Below are 21,765 nucleotides of genomic sequence, written 5' to 3' on the forward strand. Positions count from 1 at the left end.
AACCTTAAGATAGATAAATGAGAGTAGAAGATCTTAGTATTTATCATTTTTCTAACCTAGTACAGCCAGACATATGTACCCAGATAAACACTGAAAGTGAAGAAGCTGTTTTAAATTGCTTTACACTGACAACTGTGATTGTTCAGAACAACAACTATAGATATTGTGGATCAGATCCTCAGCTGGTGCAAATCAGCATAGCTCTATTGACTTCAGTGAAGCTACTCTGATTTACCTCTGCAAAGGATCTGGCACTAAATGTTGTTCTGGGTGGGGGTTGTTTTTGTTTTTATTTAATACAACTGGACTAAAGGCTCTATGTGACTCAGTACTGAACATCTGGGATTGATCATAAGATCACAAGCTGGAAAGCATTCATCCGGCTTCTAGAAATAAACACATCTAGCTCAGTGCTTTCCACAACGTTATTGTTTTAATGATAGACCAAAGGAGCTGAAACAGCCATTTTAAATCTTTTAATTCTTGCAGCTTTAGTATTTTTAGCCATTTTTTTTCCACATCATAGTATCACACAGTAATTACATTGATTTTAATTCTGGGGGGGGGAGTTTTAGTGTGATTTTTCTTCCCATCATTAATTCTTTATTTTTCCCCCACATAATTTCATAAAGCTATGGTAATCTTGCAACTGAGATTTTTATTAGTTTCATTTTTCACAAGTATCGTGGGAGAGGCCCAATATGTAATGCAAGATGCAGTACTAATGCATTACATCGACCGGCGTTTTCTATCTTTAGAGGTATGTATTATCTATATAATTGTGTCTTAGGAATATTGTCTCGTTGCAAATATATTTGAAAGGTGGTGCATGTTCTTGCATATATGTTAATCGTCATCAGTAAAATAATGAATAATATAAACAAATAAAATAAACAAATCTAATAAGTATGTCATGGTAACTAAAACCTGCAACTTTAATTATTTTGTGTTATCATAGCATTTATCTTATGATACCATTGTTATTTTATTTTATTATACAGAGCCAAACTCTTCTATCAGTTGCATCTGTGTAATCCCATCAATAAAATTTAGCTAAAAATGTTTAAATTGCTGTCACAGGATGTCTCCAGAATATTTGCATTTCCTGTTGGCATCACCAGGATTGGTGACAAAGATTAATAATGAATTAGTAAGCACAGAAGATAGTTGGACACTTACAAGGCATTTTCTATCTACAGCGGAACTTTAAGTGTATTTGCATCTTGACAAGAGATTGAAAAAATCCCCATGTGGTTGAGAGATTACAAAAAGTTTTGGTTCTGCTAAATTTCATAAGATTATAGTCCCTCAAACAGGGCTCCCACCTACTCCAGTACCTGTCCTTTTTCTTCAGGTAAGATCACTGAGTATTGCTAATTAAATTCAGATGAGATTATTAAAAATAATTCCTTAGGTTTTCCATTCCTAGATCCTATATACCAATGTACCACTGTGCATACTTTATTTAAAAAATGTGACACATACACAGTAGGACAGAATTTGTATGGGATGAATTACTAAAAATTGCTCCTGTGCCTTTGTCTGGTAATAATTTGTGTTAAAAAAATAATTGTAAAGAAGCTCACAGCAGTCACTCCTGCACTCCTTGCTCATTCAAAGCTCCTACTGGCTTCAAGAAGAGTTTTGTCTGAGAAAGCAGTGAAGGATTGGGCCAATGTTTTGTCCCCATTAGGTGGGCTGGGATTAAAATTTCACTAACCTACACAAGAATGACAATCATATACATTTCAACTGCCTGTTTCTTCCCTTTTGCTTCATAGAAGAGAGAAGTTTCCCCCACCCTCCCTGGTTCAGACTCCTAAACCAACCAACATCATAAGGTTCTCATATATGCTGGACACACATAGAAGTTGATATATGTGTAACTGTACAAGCAATGTGGACAGGGAGTGGATATCTCCCACTCCCACACATTTCAACTTGAGGGAGAAAATTTCTCCCTTCTACACACAGTTTTGTCTGGCTAAAGGCTAAGAGAAAGGTGAAGGAGGAGGGGACAGTAGCAAGGGCAGAAAGGGGAGCAGTAAATATTGGAGGGAGAAGCAGTTCTGGGACATTTGGGAGCATGGATGGAGGCACTTTGTGTAGTGAGGAGGAGAGATGGGTAGATGGGCTTCTTGGATGGGATTATGGTCATATGCAAAAGTCCAGGTTAGCACTTGGATAATTGGCATAAAATGAGCCAGGGAGCTATAAAAACCTCACCAAAGATTTCAGAGAATGAAACACAACACATACTGCATGGTTCCCTTTGTAAGTAAATTTATTCCTCAGTCATAGAAAAGCTCACCTAACACCCACAATCAAAAGCTTGAAACGTGTGTGTAAAACAACACAACTGAGTACCTAGTTTTAACTAGTTAGGACTTCTTATGTATCGGCCCTCAGATACTGAGGCACTTTCAATAACACATCTGATAGGCAGTGTTTCCTAAAGAGTGGAGCCCTGGACTAGGACCCAGGACACCTGGGTTCTATTCTCAGCTAGGTCACTGTTCTGCTGCATGCCATTGGGCAAGTCACATCTCTCTGTGCCTCCGTTTCCCCTTTTCTAAAGTGCTTTGAGATTTGTGGATGAAAAATCCTATAAAAATCACTGGCTTTTTCAGCACCTAGCCAATTATGAAGTTTTGACAAACTAAAGGGGCCTACAATTTCAAGAGTGGCTGATAATATTGGGTACCTTGTTTTTTGGGTGGCCAATTTGAAACACCTTAAAGAGTTCTGATTTTTAGAGAGTGGGAGCTCAGCACTTTGTGAAAATGAGGCCCCTTTTATGATTACTCAGCTGGGCACCCAAAATCACTAGATACTTTTGAAAATGTGTCCAGTGGCAGGGTCCACTCGAAGTGGTCAGGCAGGTAGGGCCTGACCTAAGATGAACTAATATTGAGGTAGCTGCACAGGTGTGCTGGTCTTTCAAACTTGAATTTCATTGCTCTATCTTCCATGATTTTACTCCCACAATTTTCAACATTTTGATACAAACTTTCTTTGCATATATTGATTTTGTAGGTCAAAATTTCGATTTTCCATTGTAAATGTTAGAAAAGAAGAAGTAGCATTAACTCTGGATCAGATATCTGCTGGGCCAGCAAAGGAACAGTATGTGAAATGTGGTTGCTTCCTGCCTCCAACAGCCACTGCTTTCACATTTTTATGAGACAGACTCAGCAGAGGCCATAAAGAGAGGATTTTGAGGGGCCTCAGGGAGGGGAGTCATCAATGATCCCTCTGTTCTGCACCCCAAACCTCCAATGGGTTCTACCAGGGCTCCCCTCTGCTGACAGAAGAAGAGCAAAGAATCTGGCCCTCAGACTTCACAGCAAGGGAGAATATGGATATTTAACCACAAGTATGAATATCAGTGACTTTTTCAGGCAGATTAATAAGTGACCAGGGATAACTAATTTGAAACGAGAAAGGGAAGGGGGGCCAGTGGTATTTATGAACTAACCATGTGTTAAGATCCTATCTATAGAAAATACACATGTTCACACAAGCAAATATATATTTATATGTTCTGTATTCTAATTCAAGAGCAGGCTGGAAAAATGCAACCAAGATATACTGGATTATGTACAAGAATTCCATGACTTTTCAAGGAGGATGATATCACGCCTGGAGGGGCTGAGAGTTTATAAGGCTGAGTTTAAAAATGAAGTGGCGCATTTGCTAACAAGAGTTGAAAGAGCACAAAGGGACATTGACTATTTTGAATCAACAAGAGAATCTACTGCCTGTGTAGAAGTAGATGAAGACTTGGTGGAAAAGCAGCTAAATGAAGACGCAGAAGAAAAAAGGAAAGTCAAGCTCATGCTTAACGCAAGTAAGAACTATTTACTTTTCAAAACTTAGATCTAAGAGACCCAATCCTCTAGTCAATATATTTATGCTTATATGTGGATAAAGCATATTTAAAAATGTGTTTTATTTAAGTGTGATAATATTGAGCTTTCAGCAAAGAAAACAAATACACCAAAATGATAAGGGAAATGCTATAATTAAAATATTTGTTATATACATATTGAATTGCATGTTAAATTGGTTCTTTGGAAATAGCTCTTTAATTGGAGCATTAAAAGCATTTAAAAAAACTACTAAAGGTATGCTCGGGCAACTGTCACACTCCCCAAGACAACTGCACCTCTGACCTCTTTTTGGTCTCCTTAAGGGTATTCCACTTAGGTCTCAAGCCTGTAATCATCACCATCACGTGACTCTCAGTCTCCAGACTGGGGATTTAGGCTGCATGCTCCTGCAATTCACTGAGATCACCTTAGCAAGTCTGAATTAAGTTCAGCACCTCATGCTTCAGGGCTACAGCTGGAATCTGTAGGGAGGCAGAAGCAGGACCAGCCTTAGAGGTGGATGACTGCTCAGGGCCCCATTGTCAGTGGTCGCCATAAGAGTACTACAAGCTGGCGGGCCTGGGCTGCCGGAGCATGGATGAGTTCGGGCAAGCCCGTGGCTGGAGCCCCATCTGATCAGCTGGGCAGGGGATGGGTGATGCTGCCTGGAGCTGCCAGCCTGATGGGGAGGTGCAGGCAGCAGGGCTCACTCCTGCAGAGCCAGTGGGCCAGCCCCTGGTTTCCCCCTTCCTGAGGTCCTGGTGGTCAGTGGGTGTATGGGTGGGGGGAGCCCCGGGATCAGAAACTCCTCCCAGTGCAGCCTGGTCTGGATGGCTGGAGAACAGCAGCTGCTGGCCAGCAGCGCAGATGTAAGCGTGGCATGGTATGGCATTGCCACCCTTGATTCTGCACTGCTGCTCGTGGTGGTGCTGTGTTCAGAGCTGGGTGCCTCACCACAGCCGCTGCTCTCTGACCACCCAGCCAGTGCTTAATTTGTGCTGGGGTTTGCCCGGGCTGAGCCCTGGCACCTCTTTTATTACAAATTAATCTTAGGGAGCGGTAGCAGGGCCCAGAGTCAATGGTAGGGAGAGCTCCTCCCACATGTTCTGGTTTTGTTTTAAATCTCCTCCTTCTGAGGCATCACGGATGGCCACAAGTGAAGTTGGGACATTGGATGGGGAGGGAAAAGACTCTGAAGTGGCACCAAGCTCTCTCTCTCTCATGTGCTTAGCTGGCTGGTTCTTGCTCACATGCTCAGGGTCTAACTGAACACCACATGTGGGGTCGAGAATAGGGTGACCAGATAGCAAGTATAAAAAATTGGGATGGGGTGGGGGGTAATAGGTGCCTATATGAGAAAAAGTCCCCAAAATCAGGACTGTCCCTATAAAATCGGGACATCTGGTCACCCTAGTCAGGAAGAAATTTCCCCTCAGATCAGATTGGCAGTGATCTTGATGGAGTTTTCACCTTTCTCGGCAGCGCTGGATGTGGGTCACTTGCCATCATTATCTGGATATATCTCACTTAATCAATGTCCTGCCATTGCAGGGTCTTCAAGCATGGGTGCACCTGGTACCCTCCTATTCTCTGCCTCTGGCATATAAGAGTTTAGTTTTCAGTGTGCTGTAATACTTTGGTGTCGTTTTAGTTGGGTTTTGTGTGTGGATGGTTGGTGATGTTCGTGGCGTGTGATTTACAGGAGGTTAGACTAGATGATCTGGGGTCCCTTCTTGCCTTAAACTGTAGGAGCTGCATTCATTAAGGGGCAATGAGAGGGTTAATCAGTGACCAGGCTAGTTCAAAGCACTATTTATTTAGAACAAAAGCATTAGAGAAAACATTTAAAAAATAATAAACAGCTTATACCCAAGCCTGGCTTACCAGGTGTCACCCACCTTGCATATGGAGACTATGGCAGGTTTCAAAGTACTTCAGGTCCTTTCACAGGGCTTGTCCCTCTGGATCACAATCTCATTTCAGTTCTGAGGTTGGGTAAGGCTGTTGACCGGTTTTTTCCCTGCCACCCAGAATGCACAAGTTCACAGACCTACTCTTGAGCTGAAGAAGTATGTCATTTATTTGCTGCTTCAGTGAGTGATCAAGTCCACCAAAACAGAGCATAGCATAGGGCTGAATGCAAGCTCACAGCCACATTCAGGTGCTCGCCTTAAATATATTATTACAAAGCTGTTCATTATATATTGTATAAACACTTTTTCTGCCTAGCATTAAGATTAGTTTGCTAACCCAGTTGTTTACCTGATCAGATTGCTGGGTCAGCTTTTCACCTGGCTGGTCTATTTCCTTGCCAGACAAGCAGGCATCTTTTCACATATCCCAACAACTAAAACATACATTCTACATATTACATCCTTCATGGATTGATCCCTGCTCCCTGTGTCCAGAGTGGTCATTTTATAGAGCTCTGGGTTCTTTGTTTGTCAGGCTTGTGGATCCACGTTAAACCAGTCTATGCAATTCCCTCAGGGGGTAAAGTTTCTCCAAAGCTGTTATCTGTCCAGGAAGTTGCACTAATTACTTCCCAATTATTTTAGTTCCTGTATGAAACTCTTTAGCTCCCCCATGGACCCAGAATATCATCCCTAGTCCATAAAATATGTATAACATTTATAAACTAGATACAATAGTCTTTAGATTTTCCATATGTCCACAGTATCTGTCACAGCAGCATTCCAGGAAAAACTCTAGTGTCTCACACTTGGTTGCAGCTGTGCCAACTAATTAAGTGCCTTACCTTTTTTTGGGTCACAGCCTCAACACTAAGGATAATTCAATAGACATTGAATTTACTTAATCTACTGGTAAATTTTCCATATATTTTAACATTCTCTGTAATTCCCTATCAAGATCACACAGTAAGTGACTTGGCTGCAAGCAAAATTCAATATGTAATATAATATGAAGTACATATACATTTTATGTTTTTTATTGAAAGCCCTTATTCTCTTAAATTTCATCTTTAAATAGTATCTCGACCCTATGAAATTCACTAATTGATGTAAATTATATACAGTATGTACATTTTAGGTGGTATATTTCATTTCCAGTCAGAAGCAGCATGAAATCAGAAACACACAACAGAAAATTTAAAAATTGGAATCAGAACCTTTTTAAAAAGCTTCTGGGCAGATCCTAAGGTGGTATATGTCTGACTTCACTGGAGCTGAATCAAATTATTCATAGATTCATAGATTCTAGGACTGGAAGGGACCTCAAGAGGTCATCGAGTCCAGTCCCCTGCCCTAATGGCAGGACCAAATACTGTCTAGACCATCCCTGATAGACATTTATCTAACCTACTCTTAAATATCTCCAGAGATGGAGATTCCACAACCTCCCGAGGCAATTTATTCCAGTGTTTAACTACCATGACAGTTTGGAACTTTTTCCTAATGTCCAACCTAAATCTCCCTTGCTGCAGTTTAAGCCCATTGCTTCTTGTTCTATCCTTAGAGGCTAAGGTGAACAAGTTTTCTCCCTCCTCCTTATGACACCATTTTAGATACCTGAAAACTGCTATCATGACCCCTCTCAGTCTTCTCTTTTCCAAACTAAACAAACCCAATTCTTTCAGCCTTCCTTCTTAGGTCATGTTCTCTAGACCTTTAATCATTCTTGTTGCTCTTCTCTGGACCCTCTCCAATTTCTCCACATCTTTCTTGAAATGCAGTGCCCAGAACTGGACACAATACTCCAGCTGAGGCCTAACCAGCGCAGAGTAGAGCTATGAATCTGCTCTCTTAATCTCTGTCAGCATGCTGTCAAAGGGTTAAAGCAGGTGGTAATCATGATAGTACTACTCTTCTCACCCTGTTTTCAAAGCCTACACTTATACCAGTCTCCAGTACTCTTAATTTCAAAATCTGTTCCTTTCTAGATCTAAGCTTCTTTGAATATTCAGTCACTTTCTTTGACATGCAGTAAAAAAATAAATTAGATGGATTTTAAAACGTCTCAAGGTAAAGGCACTGAAAATTGTTTCGTTCTAAAAATAACTAAGCTAAAATTACCTGCCCTGCAGTCTTGCCAGATGTTGAAAAGTTGTTATTGATAGTAACACATTAGATATACTTGCCATCCATCAACCACATCATATTTACAGGTCTATTATCAATTTCCAGATTTTACAGCATTGCTTGCTAGTGTTTAAGGACTTGCTGCCGAGGTTTCCAGCTGTCTGTGTAATACACTTCCTGCTGCTTGTGGTAATTCTTAGCTGACACCACTGTTTAAAAGCAGAGCCATGAGTTCATTGATATGTTTAATTGTAGTCATTGAGGACCAAATCTTAGTTCCATTGAAATCAATGGGAAAACTACTAAGCATGTGGCTTTTAGAGCACTTAGATAAAGTCATCGGTTAAACAGTAAGTGACTCTTAACCTTAACAATAGCAGAGCTGCCACTTCACCACAAGGGTCATGGTATAAGTCCAAGGTGATTTTATGTTTGGTTTGGATATGTACAGACATTCACTGATTGTGCAGGAAAAGTGGTTGATCTTCCAACCCTGCCTTGGTTGGGAGTAGGATATGGCATTCCTGCCTTCTGGGTCTGATGGGTGTAAGATTTGGAAGTATCCTGGGGCAGTAGAGGCGTATCCAGTCCTTCATGTTGGCTGCAGTAACCAAAGTGTATACGTAGGGGGTATCAGTATCCACAAGTGCAAAAAAGGGTTGCTTTCTGGAGGCAATGAAAGTATTTCTATTGACTTCAGTGGATTTGGACCAAGTAAAAAGAGAGGAGGCTGACGATACAACAGAGTTTGCCTTTGTCTTCTCCATTTCATCTACTACCAGAACTTGCTGCCTTAGGGGCTTGTTTATTCTGTTTGGCTAAGAAGGCTGCACTTTATTAAAAGACATTCTTTAAATGTCGCATAGTGTCTCTTCTAATTTGTTATTGCCTTTGGCAAGCAAGCTGTTTACTCGTCTAGTATACATTGTAATAACATGTTTGCTGGAAGGGATAGGCTGTTGATAAAGATTCAGAGTTCCCTGGGCATGATTCTCCACTGCCTTGCACCTTGTAGAGTTGTTAATATCTTTGCAAAGTGGGTGTAAAATGCTACCAACTCAGAATTACCTACTTATTCTGGTAGTACCATTTTGCACACACTTTGCATTGGTGTATATGACTACGCCACTCTGACAGCCCCACAGCTCTAGTCTCATGACACACTGTGATGAGTTCAGTCACAGAGATCCCCTTGGGACTGTCACCTGATGTGCTGAAATTACCTCTGAGCCCATTTTCCCTGATGGCTTGGGACTCCAGAACCCTGCCTTGTTGAGTCAGACATGCCAGTCTGCTGCAACATAGACCCAGGTCTGAACCACGTCCCCAAAGCTGCAGCCTTTAACTAAAAACCACTCAGCAGATTACCTATCTCCAGCACTCAGATACCCAGTTCCCAATGGGATCCAAACCCCAAATAAATCCCTTTTACTCTGTATAAAGCATATACAGAGTAAACTCATGAATTGTTCACCCTCTATAACACTGATAGATATGCACAGCTGTTTGCTCCCCCAGGTATTAGTCACTTACTCTGGGTTAATTAATAAACAAAAGTGATTTTATTAAGTATAAAAAATAGGATTTAAGTAGTTTCAAGTAATAACAGACAGAACAAAGTAAGTTACCAATTAAAATAAAACAAAACATGCAAGTCTAAGCCTAATACATTAAGAAACTGAATACAGGTAAATCTCATCCTCAGAGATGTTCCAATAAGCTTCTCTCACAGACTAGATGCCTTCCTAGTCTAGGCCCAATCCTTTCCCCTGGTTACAGTCCCTGTTCCAGCTCAGGTGGTAACTAGGGGATTTCTCATGACTGGCAGCCCTCTTTGTTCTGTTCCATCTCCTTTTATAGTTTGGGCACAAGGCAGGAATCCTTTGTCTCTCTCTGGGTTTCCACCCCTCCTTCTAAATGGAAAAGCACCAGGTTTAAGATGGATTCCAGTACTAGGTGACATGGTCACATTCCTGTGAGACCCCACGCCTCCATTCTTCCCAGCCTGACTTACATTAACACAGGAAGACTTACAGGTAAACAGAGCCATTTACAACCAATTGTCCTAGTTAATGGAAGCCATCAAGATTCCAAGCCACCATTAATGGCCCACACTTTGCATAGTTACAATAGGACTTCAGAGTAATGCTTCATATTTCTAGTTTTAGATACAAGAATGAAACATTCATACAAATAGGATAACCACATTCAGTAGATTATAAGCTTTGTAATGATACAAGAGACCTTTTGCATAAAGCATATTCCAGTTACATTATATTTACACTCATAAGCATATTTCCATAAACATGCGGAGTGCAACATCACACGTTCCTCTAACCTGAGTTATGGTGACATGGAGCTGTTGTTTTGCTGGTCCTACACATTCCATGGCATGCCCCAAAGCCAGAGAGATTCCTGACTTTGGGATCTGGCTGATTACTGGCTCTTTTATGTTGCAGGAGTGGTAAAAAGGGGCCAGAACAAAACCGAGAATTGGGATCTTTACATTCTGGCTTTATATTAGGATGCTGTATTTCTTGCTAAGGGTGTTATATTATTAAAGGGAGGGGCGGGGAAGAGGGTAGGAGTGAGCCCCTGAGATAGATAGTATGTTAAAATTCAATAGGTCAGACTTTAACCTGTCAGTCTTTTATAAATAAAGGTCTTGATTTTTCTCTCATGCTGCTGTAAACCAGGAGTAACTTCACTACAGTGAATGCAGAGATACCTGTGTAAAACTGGTGTGACTGAGAGAAGAATCAAAGCTGCTGCTCTGTGTCTCCTCTCAGTTACAATAATGCAATCCTGTTTGGGTGGCATTGGTATAACAGAGCAGAATTTGGCCCCATGTATGTCGTTGAAGATAGGTAATGAATTTACATGGCAGATGTTGGTTCTATGCAGAGGTGAAAGTAAGCCAGTCAGGTCCGGTCCAGCATACCGGTAAGGGCCGGTATACAGCCGACCTTATTGGCAGGGCCGCTGATGGGTGGGTGGGCGGGCGGGCAAAAGGGGCAGCTTCGTAGGTCCCAGAAATTTTAAAGGGCCTGGGGCTCCTGGCCCCCACCACCCCAGGGCTCCCAGCCACTGCTACCCTGGGCCCTTTAAACCACCACCAGAGTCCTGGGGCCCCTGGCTGCCACTACCACTACTGTGGGGCTCCAGCAGTTATTTAAAGGGCCTGGGGCTCCCGGCCACTGCTACTGCTACAGTGCCAGTGGCTGGAGCCCCGGGCCCTTTAAATTGCCACCAGAGCCCCGGGGCTCCCAGCCGCTAATGCTATCATGAGACTCTGGCAGCAATTTAAAGGCCTGGGGCTCCCGGCTACCACTGCCATGGCAGCAGCTGGAGCCCCGGGCCCTTTAAATTGCTGCCAGAGCCCTGAGTAGCGGTGGCGCCTGGGAGCGCCAGGCCCTTTAAATTGCTGGGCTGCACTGAAGGGCTGGCTGGGGAGTCTGGCCTTAGACCTGCCCCTTGTGGCTGAGGCCTCGCCCCTCCTGGTTGAGTCCCCACCCCTTGCTGAGGACCGCAACCACCCCATGTACGAGTAAGTCTCTTAGTGTATGGCTACACTCGAAATTTCAAAGCGCTGCCCTGGGAGCGCTGCCGCAGCAGCGCTTTGAAGTGTGAGTGTGGTCGCAGCGCCAGCGCTGGGAGAGAGCTCTCCCAGCACTGCACGTACTCCACCTCCTCATGGGGATTAGCTTACAGCGCGGGGAGCCGCACTCCCAGCGCTGCAGCACTGTTTACACTGGTGCTTTACCGCGCTGTATCTTGCAGCACTCAGGGGGGGGGTGTTTTTTCACACCCCTGAGTGAGAAAGTTGCAGCGCTGTAAAACACCAGTGTAGCCATGGCCTTAGGTTACTTTCACCCCTGGTTCTATGATATGAAATGAGTTTAGTGACTACTTAACACAGGAATTTTGTAGACATTTTGGACACACTCTACTCAATGGATGAAGGGACTAAGAATTCCAAAGAGAGGGAACAACCAGAGGATTCACAGTCATTCTAATTTTATAATCCTTTATATTTGGATTGTTTCCTTATAGGCTGTGACAACATGCTTGCAGGTATCAAGTCCATAAAGATAGTTAAGAAGACTGGAGATATGCATGGCTCTTGGATGACAGATCCGGGCAAAGACCATCTGAAGATTTATTTCTTAAGTGGATCCAAGAATAATGTTATTTTGGAATTTGCAAATATTCGGGCATTCACGGAAAGGAATCATAAGTTAACACCACGGAGAGTTAACCTGCCATCTTCCTGGCAGGGAACTGGCCATGTTGTGTATAATGGTTTCCTGTTTTATCACATATATGGCTCCTTAAATGAGATAGTTAAATATAACATCCAGAGAAGAAAGGTAACTGATAGAATGCTCCTGCCGGGTGCTGGACAGATTTCTGCCTATGAACTGTTTCCTGATACTAAAATAGATCTTGCTATTGATGAACAAGGACTGTGGGCAATCCATGCAGAGCCAGACACGAGTGGAAACCTTGTCATCACTAAAATCAACCATATGACTATGGCTGTGGAGCATACTTGGGACACATCATGCAACAGCAAGAATGCTGAAGGAGCTTTCCTGATGTGTGGCACCCTCTATGTTGTGTATAACTCTCCTAGTGGAGGCACATCTCGGATTGAATGTGTGTACGATGTCTTAGACACTATAAATACTTATGAAATCCCCGTGTTACCTTTCCCCAAACGTCAGGGTAGCCATTCCATGATACATTATAACCCCAAAGAAAAGCAGCTATTTGCCTGGGCTAATGGATCCCAGATCCTTTACAAACTTCAAACAAAGCAAAAAGTTTAAGATCTTTAGGAACTTTATAAAGATGAATATTAAAATAAGCTTAAGGTCAGTGACCCAAGTTCTCTTCTCAGCTACCATCACGGAATTCCCCTTGCTTTTCCATTTATTCACTGTTAGATGCTTTATATATAAATTAGATGCTTTTATATTATATATATACACACACATAATTTTACAATTTATCATACTTATTTAAAAATATAGGGTTTTTTTTCTCATCTCATTGTGAAGAAACAAATCTATAACTTCTTGAGGATTAAACAGAAGCTATTCCCAACTGCTCAAACTTTCACTCATTTTTCCCCGAATTAAGGTTCATATGCTCACTTCTGCCTGGGCCCAATCTCACACCCATTAAAGACAATGGAAAGACTCCCATTGATTTGAAAAAGAATGGTATCAGGCTTCATATACATGCAGCAGGTGTCAGTGTTACAATATTTAAGTGACAAGTGAGTGGCATTATGTCTCCCCACAAAGCCAGCCACTCTAGTCACTCACAACCTGCTAGCTGCAGATCAAAGTTCCTGCAAGAACCTCCTCCCTTTTTTTTTTTTAAAATAGAATATCAGGGTTGGAAGGGACCTCAGGAGGTCATCTAGTCCAACCCCCCTGCTCAGAGCAGGACCAATCCTTAGACAGATTTTTGCCCCAGATTCTTAAAAGGTCCCCTTCAAGGACTGAATTCACAACCCTGTGTTTAGCAGGCCAATGCTCAAACCACTGAGCTATCCCTCCCTCCTGCAGCAGCTATGTTGTGTAGGGTGGCACTGGGCTGGGGGCCCAGGCAGCAATTGGGAGCTGAAACACCTCCTCTCTACTACACCGATTGCCCCCAGTTGAATGAATTTGGAAGGAAATGTCCATACGTTCAAACTCACAGAGAGAAATTTTCTTCTGCTGTAAATTGATACTGTTCTATTAAAAAGTCAGTGAAATTGTGCCAGATTACACCATCAAGGAATTTGACTCACAGAGTCTTCACTCCCATACATGGTTCAATCCCATTCAATGCAACATCAACCTCTGGACGAAACACATATTTGGGCAAAATCCTTATATTCACCTCAGTCAGTTTAGTATAAGTAATGATTAAGACCTGAAGGATTTGCCCCATACTGAGGGGGCCATTTGGGGATTGGTCTTCTTTGAGCAGGGGGTTGGACTAGATGATCTCCTGAGGTCCCTTCCAACCCTAATAATCTATGATTCTAAATACTCCCAAAGTCATCCCATTAATTTTTTTTCAAGTGAGTGTAGGGCCTTGATTCAGCATAGCTCCTAAGCACATTTTAACTTTAAGCAACTGCTCAGGTCCATCAATGCACTTATGCACCACTTAAGTCTCACTGACTTCAATTGACCTTTAAGCACATGCTCAAACTTAAGCATGGGCTTAAGTGCACTGCTGAACTGCGGCCACTGTATTTGTGACTGGTACAGATAGACAGCACGGAACAAGAATATCCAAAGTTGTAAAAGTAAATATTGAAAAATAACAAAGAGTTCTGAAAGAGATACAAATCCTATGCCTCAGGGCACAAAGCAACTTCTATTACTGGAGTTTAGATGGAAATTTTATCTGGAGACATGTTATCTCAATTTGCCCAATTCAAGGCTTCTTACGCCTTCCTTGGAATCATCCATACTGACTGCTATCGGAGAGGAGTTCCTGGATTAGATGGACCATTCATCTGATCCAATGTAGCAGTTCCTAGATTCATTTCAAATGCACCTGTATGTATTTTCACATCCAGATTTAATTGGTAATGATGAAATATTGCTACCCATTATGAGTACTGACCCCAAAACTGCTATTACTGCCCCACATTGACAGTCAAAGCAGAGACATCAGGGACTGAATAGGTCTGGTGACTGAACTTCCCTTTCACCAATGGAAAGCTAGGGCAGTTGCTTCAAGTTTAGGGATGAAGTATATTAATCACTGAGACCGATGTGGGGAAACATGCCCTGCCACTGTCCATACTGCCTCTGTTCTGTGAGTAAACAAGATTTATCCACATAAATGTTCAATTCTTTTTTAATCCTGCTAAGCTCCTGGGCTCAATGACTTCCTGTGGCAATGAGTTCCAGAGTCTAAATGTGCTTTATGTGAAGAAATATTTCCTTTTCTGAATTCTGAGTTTGATGTCTTTCAGTTTTATTGAATGTGCCATTATTCTTGTGTTATCAGACAGATTGAATAAAAGTTCCTTATCTACCCTCTGAAGACCATTCATTATTTTATATACTGTTATCATGTTGCCTTCCTAAAGTAAATAATCCCAACATTTCATACTCAGTCTTTGAGAGTTTTCCCATACCTCTAACCATTCTTTTACTCATTCTGCAATGTACTTTAAGAAACAGGTCACCAGAATCAACACAGGTGAGGGCATAACATTAATGTGGACTGGCTTTATGACCTACTGATAAATTCCAATTGTATATTTGTTTAGAATTAAAACAAAAAGCAAAATATGCCCATGCCCCCAGTACCTACTCTGTAATACACAAGTGGCAGCTTCAGTTTTTGGATTTTAAGAATATGTGCATTATAGTTTAATAAAATAAATTGATGTGGGGAAAGCCATATTTCATTGAATCCACAGAATAATCACATTTTGTTCTTTAAGAGTAAAGAGCTGTTGTTGCTTTCTAAAAATAAACTCAACAGAACACCCAAACATCAGGGAATGATGTTAAAAGAAAATACAACGAAAAGAATACAAGCTACTTAGTCACAACTAGGTCTAAGGTGACATACTTTAGCAAAGAAACTCCATAATCTTATAGCCCAATACTAAGGCAAATACAAACAGGAGAAAATATTGTGCATGGACTAAGGAAACTGTTACTGATTTCTGTGTGACAATGGGCAATGTGGGTGAGGTAATATCTTTTATTGGTAAGAGAGACGAGATTACACAACTTGGTCCAATAAAAGATATTACCTGACCCACCTTGTCTCTCTAATATCCTGGGACTGACACGGCTACAACAGTGCATACATGACCATAGGCAAGTTGCTGTTAACTTCTCTGTGCCTTAAGTCTCTCCGGCTGTAAAATGAAGATAACTGTATTATCCACATTTGCCAAGTGCTTTTTAAGAGACAAACAAAGCCACTTGAGTTTGAGGCTGGATGAATCTGCTCTTTTACAGAAAGTATTCTAGTGAAGATGTTTTCCTTACTGTTATTTGCATGGGGAGAATGTATTTTGTTATTATTCAAATAATTAAATTAAGAAGAGACACAAGGTGTTTGCAATTTTGCTGTAGCCATGTTGGTCCCAGGATATTAGTGAGACAAGGTAGCTGAGGCAATATCTTTTATTTGACCAGCTTCTGTTGGTGAAAGAGACAAGCTTTCAAGCTTATGGAAGGCTCCTTTTCCAGATTTGGAAAAGGTTCTCAGAATCTCATAGCTAAATACAATATGAAACAGACAAACATAAGGAGTTACATGTTACATTAAGAAAACACTAATGATATTTTTGTACTTTCTCCCTTTATACCTTCCTATTTGCAACAACTAGTGATGGGTGAACCTTGAAGGTTCAAACAAGGATCTATCTTAAACTTTTTGCCCTGGAAGTCTATCAAAACCAGGTCTGCAGCTGCTTATGAATTCTCAGTATTTCCTGGTTTGGCCCAGAATGGAAATACTGCAAGAACAAACTTCAATGCAGTATTTAGTACTCCTTGGTGTGAAAATTTTAAAAAAAATGAACAAATTGTTCAGGTTCAATTCAGGTTTGGGGCAGAGTTTCAAGTATGATGTTCTCAGAAAGAGTGTGTGAACAGACGTACAGTAACTCCTCAATGAAAGCTGTCCCACTTAACATTGTTTCATTGCTGATCAATTAGGGAACATGCTCATTTAAAGTTGTGCAATGCTCCACTCTTACGTTGTTTGGCTGCCTGCTTTCTCCACAGCTGACAGCCTCCCTACGCCCTACCCCACCCTCAGTGCCTCCCGCTCACCAGCAGACCCCCGCGGATCAGCGCCTTCCCCCTCCTTCCCCCACCTCCTGCCTGCGGTAATTAGCTGGCTTGCGGAGTTTAGGAGGCAGAAGGGAGTGGGGAGGAGCGAGTACTCGGTGCGCAGGCTCCCTCTCCCTCCCCTGCCTCCTGAACATCCAAACCAGCTGATTGCGCCAGGCAGGAGGTGGGGAGGGGGAGGAAGGGGGAGCCTGCCTGCCAAGTCCTCGCTCCTCCCCTCTCCCTCCTGCCTCCTAAATGCCGCAAGCCAGCTGATTGCACTGGGGAGGAGCAAGGACTCAGCACGCCTCCCCCTCCCTCCCCTGACTCCTACCCACGGCAATCAACTGGCTTGCAGCATTCAGAAGGGAGGGGAAGGAGGGGGTAGTAGCGAGGATGCAGCGTGCAAAGTAAAGGGGGAGGAGGTGGGGGGAGAAGAGCTTAGGAAAAGGGGTGGAGTGGACGGGCTGAGGGTTGAGCCCCCTGCCCCGGTAAAGTCGGTGCCTGTGCTTGCACAAACAGCAAGAGGAGCAGCCGGACAATCCATCCTCTTTCACCCACTGACTCCACCATCTCAACCAAGCTTCATACTTAGCAGTGATGATTGTAGTATTAAACTTATTTTTATTATTATTTATTATTAGTATTAAACTGTTTCTTTAAAATTGTTTAAAACTTATACCTTTATTAAATTGCTAGTTTAAAATTGTTTAAAATGTATATGATGCCTTTTGTCTGGCAAAAAAAAAAATTCCCTGGAACCTAATCCCCTTCCCATTTCCATTAATTCTTATGGGGAAATTGGATTTGCTTAACATCATTTCACTAAAAGTTGCATTTTTCAGGAACATAACTACTTAAAACGTTAAGTACGGAGTTACTGTATTCAGAGAGCTGGGATTCCTGAGTTTTAATCCTGACTCTGCTATTGATTTTTTGGCAAGCCACTTCACTTTTAAAAACTTCAATTTCTCCCATCTCTAAAATGGGGATGATGTTAATGACTGACAGCCCAGCCCAAAGTTCACTGAAGTCAATGGAAACTCATCCTGACTTCAGTAGGTTCACATCAGGAGCAGGCAGCTACTTCATAATTAAATAAAATATTTGTTAAAAGCTATACAAAGTATTAAGGTCAGTCATTGGCAGAAGTGGGAACAGAATTTTGGTCCTTCTGGCTATCCACCCTGTGTTTATGACACAATTCAGTAGGACTAAGCATGTGCTTAAAGTTAGCCACATGCTTAAGTATCTTGCTGAATCCAGTGGACCATGTTTGGGGGAGACACCCTGGAGTCTAAATACTTCCATAAAAATGCTCAAGTTATCAATCTCCTTATGGATTTCTGAAAGCCAGTCAGAAAAAGTGAGGCCATTTCCCCAAAAACAAAACTGAGGACATGAAAATGTCTGCAAAACTAATTAGTAACAATTGCGTGCAAAACTCCATGGGGACATTTTCATTAATTTCTAACAGCTTTCACAGCTTGAAAATTAAATCTATTTCTTTACAGCTTCTTTTTGCTCTCCCATGCAAGCACACAGTGACTTATTACTGTAGGCCTGCAGATGAGTGCCACTGCAGGTGGCTGGTGATAAAGTTTTACTATTATTAAAGGGGCCTGTCTGAGGATTGGCAAGCATGGCACACCCAGTGATCCACCATACAGCTGCTGCTCGGCAGTTTTTCCCCTCTGTGGTGATTGGACAACTATTTTTTTCTCCTGTGGGAAGTAGTCATGAGTGCTGGAGAGAGCAGGGAGTGGTGCAGCCCCCAGAAGCATTTGAAATACATTCAAATACTGCACCTACAGGTGCAGCCCAACAGCAGTTTCTGAAAAGCAGGAGAACGTGCTGATTAATTTGTTCTCCTTCTTGCATTTTATTTGATGTGGGAGGGGAAAAAACTGTCCTTTTATAACGATAACTGAAATTAACAAGTTTATCTAAACCAACCCCTAGGTAAAGAGTCCAACCACAACATTATAATTTTTCACACATTTTAACACAGCCAATGGAAACAGCTATTTCCACCCCAGTTATAATGTAATTTATGCAAATTAGGAAGAACCACTTCACAATTTCCATTTTCCAATAGAATTACAGTAGTAGCAATTTGTTGGCAGCAAACTAAATCCACACATTATATTGTCTGCTAATATCTTTTTTGTTTTCAGTACAAAACAGTATAACATACAACCTCAGAAGGTGGTAGTCTGCTACACAGAAATAATTGGATTAGTCTGTCAGAAAAAAAAGTAATCTTAGTCAAAATGTTTTGTTAGTAGATACATAATTCTTTGTTCGCACCTTCCCTAGAAAAGACACGGGACCAGTAGATGTTGTGCAATGCTAAAATATTAAGTGAGAAAAATACTTGCATATCAAGGAACGGAAAGGCAGAAAAGTAAATACATTATTAAAATTATGACATATATAGAATATCCGCAACTAAATGATGTGGGGAAAGCCATACTTGAATGAATCCACAGAATAATCACATTTTGTTCTTTAAGAGTAAAGAGCTGTTGTTATGGTATGGCAGTAAAACTATATGTTGCACATTTTATAGAACAGACTCCTAAATACATTCTGGGCCAGAAATACTTCCGGATGAAGTCTACATCATTTTGCAATTAAATATTTCAGCATTTATAAGAAATGCCATTTTTCAATATGTTAAATAAATATATAAGCATTGACTATTTCTTTGACAGATGTTACATTTTAAAGAAAAAAATTACCTAGAAAACAGTACAAAACTGAAAACTATCAGTCAATATGAAAACTTCGAGCGGAGGGGGGGAATCCTGGACAAGCTACAGATACAAGCCTTAGCATCTAGAGAGTATCTGGTATCCTTCTGCAGATTATATTACATTAATTAATTCAACAGATCTGATCACTAGGTCTTGGCACACACATAAAGGCTTAAATTGGTATCGCAAAAAGCTAAACTCTTATCCGCAAGCATAAGGCATCAATCAAAGGCTCTGAAAGAATGCCTTTTCTTAACTGGGAACACAGATCATATTATTTAACAAGAATATTTCCATGAGAAACTGTCTACATAGCATAGATGTTCTCAATAGATGTGATTCTTACACTGGGTTTTTGCTTTGATAAAGGTAGTACTAAAACATAGACTGAATCCTACTTATAAATGAACTTGGCGGAAATTAAATTTGCATAGCAGAGTTAGATTCATTCAACCAGATGACAGTGGATTAAAGTTGGATTTTAAAGAGATTTATGGCTCTATATCTTACAATCACCCTTATAAGAACAAACCTCAGAGAACATTTTTTGTCTAATAAAACACTCAGAACTAATTTACACTTGCCAGTTCTAAGAATATACCAAGGATTGTGTTAGTATCATGTACTGGATAAGCCACTAGTGGTCCCTACACTGCTGGCTCTGCCACACTCCATTACTTCAAGTGAGAGCTACAGGACAGAATACCAATTTTATTTTCTTGTGTAGATATAAGATTTGAAAATTATATTGCATCAGATGATTGGCTATTTTGTGAACATTGTAAAGATTTACCTCGGCCTTGGCACACTGCATCTTCCCAAAACACCTATTTTATCATATCCGCAACATGTATGTTGATATCACACTGGCCTGTTTGCCAACACATCTGCAGTTGGTACAAATAACTAAATCTGAAAGAAAATGACTTGAGGATAGGTTGGGTATTTACTTAAAGCATGAAATTGTCGTCCTCACAGACCTGAATGCAAACCACTGCATAGGTCACAAAAAGGGAATGTGAGTTTGCAGATTTTGTCCAAGACAGCACTTCCTTGGGTGGCAGGTATGATAGGCTGCCGCAGCCACCGGATCCCCGGTTCTGGGGTTTGGCAGTGAAGTTTTTCCTTTATTATGCCCCACGCAGGTTCTGGGGCAGCAGCGGAGCAACATGGGACATATTAAAAATGTCTTCTAACAGATGCTTTTCCCCAGGGCTGGTTGGGTCTGGGAAGGGGGAGGCACAGCATGCTTTGGCCAGCCCTGGGCTCCTCCAGGCAGGGGAGGGGGTACTCTGGGCTGCAGCTCGCCCAAGCTGGCTCCTCCAGCCAGGGGAGAACGCTCTGAGCTACGGCTGGCCATTGGCTCCTCCGAGCTGGTGGGGGGAGGGGGCTCGGGGCTTTGGCTCTTGCAGCCAGGGGGAGAGGGAGCTTCTGGCTCCAGCCACGTGGGGCGGCAAGGGGTCTCGGGGCTCTGACCATGGGGACAGAGTGGGTGGAAGGGGCTCCACCACCCATGAACACTTCCCCTCCCCCCACCACAAGTTCTGGCAAAATAAGCCAACAACTAGAAAAGTATGGTTATCCCAGGCTATCATGTTTGGTCTGAGTTGTACTGTATTAATGTAGATAGCATAAATGGGCCCAAAGAATAAAAGATGTTAACGTGACCCAGACTGCCCAGTCACTGTCCAACATTAAACAATGTTAAATACGGTCTGGCATACAGATACTGCTTAGTACTATGGCAAACATGCTATTAAAACCCTTTTATTAAAGATACAGAAAAAGAAGGAAAATCAGAGCATTTTAAAAGGAAAGCGTTAAGTACGGCTTTCATTTTAACAACATCTCTTGTTCCCTTTCCCTTCAGCTGGAGAGAATCTTTAAAGGAAAAACCCACTTGTTTGGCAGTCTCTTAGACGATCTCAAAGATGATGATAATTGTTTTTTGCACAGAAAAGAGAAGAAATTAGCTGAAATGGGCTGGCACTGTTGTTATAACCTGATCCTATTTCCTAGAAAACAAAACATACACAAGAAGGAAGAGAAAAGAACACAGCACAGAAAGGAAATGCAGATTCTCCAGTGCTGACTTTTACTAGCAACTTCGCTGCTAGAAAAACACAGGCTACAGCACACATTCGTAACAGCCACCCAGAGACCTGGCATTTTGTGCCAGGTCCGGCTGTTTAGGGCATGACATTTAGCTGTCTTTCTGATCACAGACTGATAACTTCATTGCAAAATATGCCGTCTTGGCTGGCTAAGCTACACTCTT

General features: G+C 41.7%; 1 protein-coding gene across 1 annotated transcript; it reads left to right on the forward strand.

Annotated features, from left to right (window-relative positions):
• Positions 1–376: 376 nt before the first annotated feature.
• OLFML1 (olfactomedin like 1) lies at positions 377–13,302 on the forward strand. Its single transcript, XM_030560314.1, has 3 exons — positions 377–760; positions 3,562–3,850; positions 11,966–13,302. Exons 1-3 carry the CDS (start codon positions 635–637, stop codon positions 12,742–12,744), a joined length of 1,194 nt encoding a protein of 397 aa, XP_030416174.1. The 5' UTR covers positions 377–634; the 3' UTR covers positions 12,745–13,302.
• Positions 13,303–21,765: the final 8,463 nt, after the last annotated feature.

The sequence above is a fragment of the Gopherus evgoodei genome, chromosome 4 (assembly GCF_007399415.2).
Source record: "Gopherus evgoodei ecotype Sinaloan lineage chromosome 4, rGopEvg1_v1.p, whole genome shotgun sequence".
In the NCBI taxonomy this organism is placed as follows: domain Eukaryota; kingdom Metazoa; phylum Chordata; order Testudines; family Testudinidae; genus Gopherus; species Gopherus evgoodei.

Bases quoted from the DNA above. Each gene is read 5' to 3' on its own strand.
- OLFML1 (XM_030560314.1), top strand. From the start codon at position 635: ATGGTAATCTTGCAACTGAGATTTTTATTAGTTTCATTTTTCACAAGT. The intron at 761-3,561 runs GTATGTATTATC...TTCTAATTCAAG, and splicing joins GGCGTTTTCTATCTTTAGAG to AGCAGGCTGGAAAAATGCAA. The intron at 3,851-11,965 runs GTAAGAACTATT...GTTTCCTTATAG, and splicing joins CAAGCTCATGCTTAACGCAA to GCTGTGACAACATGCTTGCA.